This window comes from Bison bison, unplaced genomic scaffold, assembly GCF_000754665.1.
Source record: "Bison bison bison isolate TAMUID 2011002044 unplaced genomic scaffold, Bison_UMD1.0 scf7180017864295, whole genome shotgun sequence".
Lineage (NCBI taxonomy): Eukaryota > Metazoa > Chordata > Mammalia > Artiodactyla > Bovidae > Bison > Bison bison.
The window spans coordinates 9,889,611-9,894,624 of record NW_011494867.1 but is presented as its reverse complement, the minus strand read 5'-3'; the positions used below and the strand labels follow the sequence as shown (position 1 = coordinate 9,894,624).

Genomic DNA, 5,014 nt, shown 5'->3' with positions numbered 1-5,014 from the left:
CTGCCCTCCACCCCTTCCGAGTTCTGCTCCTCCTTGGCGGGGAGGGATGACAGCCCTCCTTGCCTTCCAGGCGGTTGGCAGAGCAGCAGCGGCTGCTGTTCCTGCCTGCTGCCTGGCTGATGGAGAGATTATTTCTAAGCCCTTCCCATTCCCGCCCCCCCTTCTCTTGCAGGACCACACTGGCTGTCCCCGTGGGACTCAGTGCAGAGCCTGCCGCTGAAGCAGGACAGCTGGCCGGGCTCCCTCCCATCACAAACCCCTCAGACCCTCACCTCTCACAGGGAAAGGGGCTTCTAGGTCCTTTCAAAAACAACAACAACCCATCCCACTCCTCTTGGGCTTTTCTGCAGCTGCTGGAGAGAGAGATTCAGAATGAATGGACTTCTGGTTTCTGAAGGAGGCAAGGGAAGAAAGGTTGAAAACTAACTCAGCCAGAAACTGCTGTGTTGGGATTTTTCTTTTCTTCCCCTTCATCTTCACCACAAACCCGTCTCTTCCCTGGGCATCGAGACATGGGCTCCCTTTGCCTTGCCCGGCAGAGAGACAGCTGGAAATAGGCTCCCTGAGACAGGAGGGTGAGTTAAACTTCAGGGGAAGAAGTTAGTATTTGCTGCGGGGGTGGGGGGTATACCGGATGCTCTTAAACATCCCTTCCAAAACGCTGCTTTGAGTGAGTACCTTTCCCACGCTCTGGAAGGAGGTTTGTGTGCCGGGTCTTCCTGGGGGGCAGTGGATTACAAAGTTAGGTTTGTGCAATGAATGAAGAAAGGAAAGTTTGGGGGGGTTCTAGAAAGAGACCCTACCGGGAGACAAGTCCCGCGTTGCACTGGGACTCACCATGTGACCTTGGACGAGTCACTTCAGCTCTCAAGCTCTGGCTTTTTCACTGGGAAAACAAGAACGCTTGGGAAGGCTCCCTTGATTTCAAAATACTCTTTTCTCCGCAGGCTGCTCATCGTTTTCTGGCCGTACATTGTAAATGAAGTAATGCACGCAGAATAACAGACCATTGTGTACTGAGCAAGTGTGAAATGCATAGGCTGTGATTCAACTCTTCGCTGCCTGCTGGAATCCAACTGGCTCTGAAATTGAGAAAACTTTTATTTCCATTCAGCCGCTGAGTTTTCCTCTTGATTGGAGTGCATCTTGGAATGTAAGGTTATAGATGCTTCGGAAGCAGCTCTGGCTAGAATGAATAGCACAGAAAATGGTTGTGGGAGGCAGAGGATGAGAAATATTGTGGTGATGACTTTCTTTAATGCATGGGCTAAATCTGAAATCCTTCCTCTAAGTCAAGCGTCCCACACAGGTCTGAAACGGAAAGACCATTAGAGGCGCCTTCATTTCACAGATGACAAGACCAAAGCCCAGAGAGGGGGAGTAACTGATGCAAGGTCACACAGCAAGGTGGCCGAGACAAGCAGCCCATGAACACGGAGGAGCACTGTCATTGACAGCAAAGTCCTCTAAGTGGGAAGGCAAGTAAGAGGGCTGAGGCAATGGTTGTGGAGCTTCTCCTGGGAGTCAGATGCTGTGCCAAGCACAGTTGCCCGTTACTTAACTTTTCTGGGCCTCAGTTTCCTCATCTGTAAAATGGAGATATTAATGTCTACCTCAGGGGGTTGTTGAGATGATTTATCATAGGAGAGGCATGTGGATCAGTGCCTGGCATGTCAGAAGCATCTAGAAGGGTGCTTAATATACACCTCATATGTGTTATTGCCTTAACCCTCACTGTGCCCAAGGAGGTGGGCATCCAAGCTGCCCCAGCTGAGCAAGTGAAGAAAAGGGTTCAGCGAGGCTAAGAAACCCAGCTGGGATGGCAGTCTGTAAGGGTTTACAACCCGGCAGTGAACTTGAGAATCTTTTACACTCTTAAGCTCTATTTTCAATAACTGTACTTTGCAAGGTTGGGTGAGTCTTGTCATTGGCATAAGGATGCTGAGAACAGACAGGTTAAGCTACAGGCCCAAGATCACACAGTCTGGAAGTGACACAGCTCTGACCTGTCCAGCTCAGGACTGAGCTCCCGGAGTCCCAGTCCACCTAATGCCTGTTCCAGGGAGATTCTTCTGAGATATAAATAAATGCTCCACCAGAGAAGGATGTCATCATGTCCTTTTCTACACTGATAGATCCCAGGTGCATAGTAGGTGCTCAGTAAATCTGTGCTGGATGAAAGATTAAAAAAGGATAAAGGATGCAGGTGCAGGAAAGCAGACATGAGGCGATGCGGTCTAGGACTCTGCCCTGAGACTGATGGCTCCTTCCTTCTCTTGCTCTTGTCCCTTCGGGCACCAGGACTTCTTCCGCAATATCCATGCCTTCCCGAGATAGGGGCCTGCATGCAGGACACCATCACTTTCGCTCCTGCAGCCCTTTGAGTCCCTTCTTGTCGGGCCCCGTGGAGCCGCCATCCATCAAAGGCATTTACTACCGCAGGGCCCGGAAGGTGGGCGCGCTGGACGCCTCCCCGACTGCGGACCTGAAGAAGGAGATGCTGGTCAACGTTGGAGGCCGGCGGTACCTGCTTCCATGGAGCACGCTGGACGAGTTCCCGCTGAGCCGCCTGAGCAAACTCCGCTTCTGCCGGAGCCAGGAGGAGATTGCACAGCTCTGCGACGATTACGACGAGGACAACCAGGAGTTCTTCTTCGACCGGAGCCCCAGCGCTTTCGGGGTGATCGTGAGCTTCCTGGCTGCCGGCAAGCTGGTCCTCCTGCGGGAGATGTGCGTGCTGTCCTTCCAGGAGGAGCTGACCTACTGGGGCATCGAAGAAGCCAACCTGGAGAAGTGCTGCTTGCGGACGCTGCTGCGGAAGCTGGACGACCTGGCCGAGCTGCGCCAAGAGGAGGCCCTGCAGCGGCAGCGGGAGGCCGGAAGGCCCACCGTGCACACGTCCCGCTGGGGGCTCTTCATGAGCCGGCTGCGCGAGATGGTGGAGAACCCGCAGTCTGGGCTCCCCGGGAGGGTCTTCGCTTGTTTGTCCATCCTCTTCGTGGCCACCACGGCCGTCAGCCTGTGCGTCAGCACTATGCCCGACCTGAGGGCGGAGGAGGACAAGGTGAGTAGTCCATCGCTCCATCAGGCGTGGGTGCCCGGGACCCGTGGGACTGGGGGGCCCACGAAAACGTTTTCATGTCTTTTCAGACAGAAGGCAAGAAATGAATATGATCCAGTGTGGACTGTGTTCAATTTCAGAACAAGGCAGTTGTAAAAGATATTTTATATATTTTTTGTTTTTTGAGAAAGAAGCACATGAAGGGGACCCATGAAAGTCAGGAGGGGCCCTGCCCCTGAGAGCAAACGCTGGACATTGTGGTCTTAATGGGCAGAGCTGGCCCAGCCGTGCCTCTCCTAGCTCTGTGAGCCGAGAGAATCGCTCCAACCTCTCTGAGCCTCAGTTTCCTCCTCCATGAGACACCTGACATCACTGTGAAGGTTCACACACTCAGTGCACTCATCGTGTGTTAACTGAGCAGCTATTCTGTGCTGAGCACTAGACCAGGTTCAGATTCCCTACCTCCTTAAGCCAACCTTCTCATGGGCATCTCAGCTCTGACATTCCATTGTCAGAGGAATAAACTAAGGCTCAGGGCACTTAGCTTCTTCGGAGTAATCTAGCGAAGATGCTGATGACAGAAGGGATCCTCAGCCCTCATTCCTGACCCTCCCAGAAGGTCCCTCCCTCCAGGGACATGAAGAGTCAATCTATAAGTGACCCTGCCCCAAGAGGCCTGAGCAGAAACATTTGCTTACCCACTCCCGCCCTCTCTGGTAGCTCAGTGGTAAAGAACTGTCTGCCAATGCAGGAGCTATAAGAGATGTGGGTTCGATCCCTGGGTTGGGAAGATCCCCTGGAGGAGGGCATGGCAACCCACTCCAGTATTCTCACCTGGAGAATCCCACGGACAGAGGAGCCTGGTGGGCTACAGTCTATGGGGTCACAGAGAGTTGGACATGACTGAAGTGACTTAGCAGGCCCTGTCTTTCCAGGAAGCTGTGAGATAACCCTCCTCCCCACCCCCACCACATACCCCAAGGGGCCAGATGGTCTGAAATGTGAGTTAAAAACCTAGCATTTTGTTGGGAAGGTTATTAGAGAGCTTCAAACTGAGAATTGGACTGTTTCCTAAGTGAAAATGTTGCTCTATAATCCTCCATGGCTCCCCATCACCTGACTCACAGAGCTTACATTACAGCAGAGAGAGAGACCCGATCATTAAAACATATACATAAAGTTATGCAGGCTGTGGATGGCTTATAACCAATGTCAGTTGACCTAAGTTCTCTTCCCTTAAACATGGATTCCAGGGACGATCAGAGAAGTTTCCAGATAGAGAGGACATAGATGTAGAACCAGTCAGTGCTTCACACTGAGCAGGCTCTCAATAAATATTTGTTGAATAAAACATCTTGCCCAATCTATACATGTTTTGTTATAAAGCAAATCAACCAAAATGTTTTGACTTTCAGACAGCTTTTTTCCCATAGAGAGAACTGTAGCTCTAATCATGGACTTTTGTTTTTTCATTCTTTAGCACAAAATTATGTGATTTAAGAATTTGCTTGTTCACTGAAATATTTAGGTGTGGACACTGCAGTTGAAAGATTAGGACAAAGTAAGGAGCCTCAATCTCCTATGCTCCAAGGTTGCCCTGGATCCTAGTTGCTAAAGAAGGACCCCTGGATTTTTCACAAGCTTGTTCCTCTTAGGGATTTTCAGGGAGCCAGGATTTAGACTGTGCAGAGAGACAAGCTCTTTACAAAGCCTAATGCTTTTAAAATTACCCAGGGTATGAACCCAGATTGGTGTGACAGGGACCTGGAAAATTCAATTAGAGGTGAGTGAGAATCCTGTAGAAGCCGTTTCTACTCGTGGAATGAGAGAGGTGGTGTTCCCAGTCCAGTTGCAAGCTCCATGCCACTGGGAAGCCACCACTGGGTGTTCTGCCTAGAGAGGGGCTGCAAGGCCCTGCCCTCCAAAAAAAAAAAAAAAAAAAGGGGGGGTATT

The 5,014-nt window shown here is 51.1% G+C and overlaps 1 protein-coding gene across 1 annotated transcript in view; it reads left to right on the top strand.

Moving 5' to 3' along the window:
* Positions 1 to 489: 489 nt before the first annotated feature.
* Positions 490 to 5,014, top strand: part of KCNG4 (potassium voltage-gated channel, subfamily G, member 4) — a 14,561-nt gene continuing 10,036 nt past the window's right edge. The window contains exons 1-3 of the mRNA XM_010850818.1: positions 490 to 575; positions 948 to 1,153; positions 2,302 to 3,064. Coding sequence (XP_010849120.1) covers positions 1,152 to 1,153; positions 2,302 to 3,064 — 765 coding nt within the window. The 5' untranslated portion in view covers positions 490 to 575; positions 948 to 1,151. The remainder of the gene's footprint in view (positions 576 to 947; positions 1,154 to 2,301; positions 3,065 to 5,014) is intronic.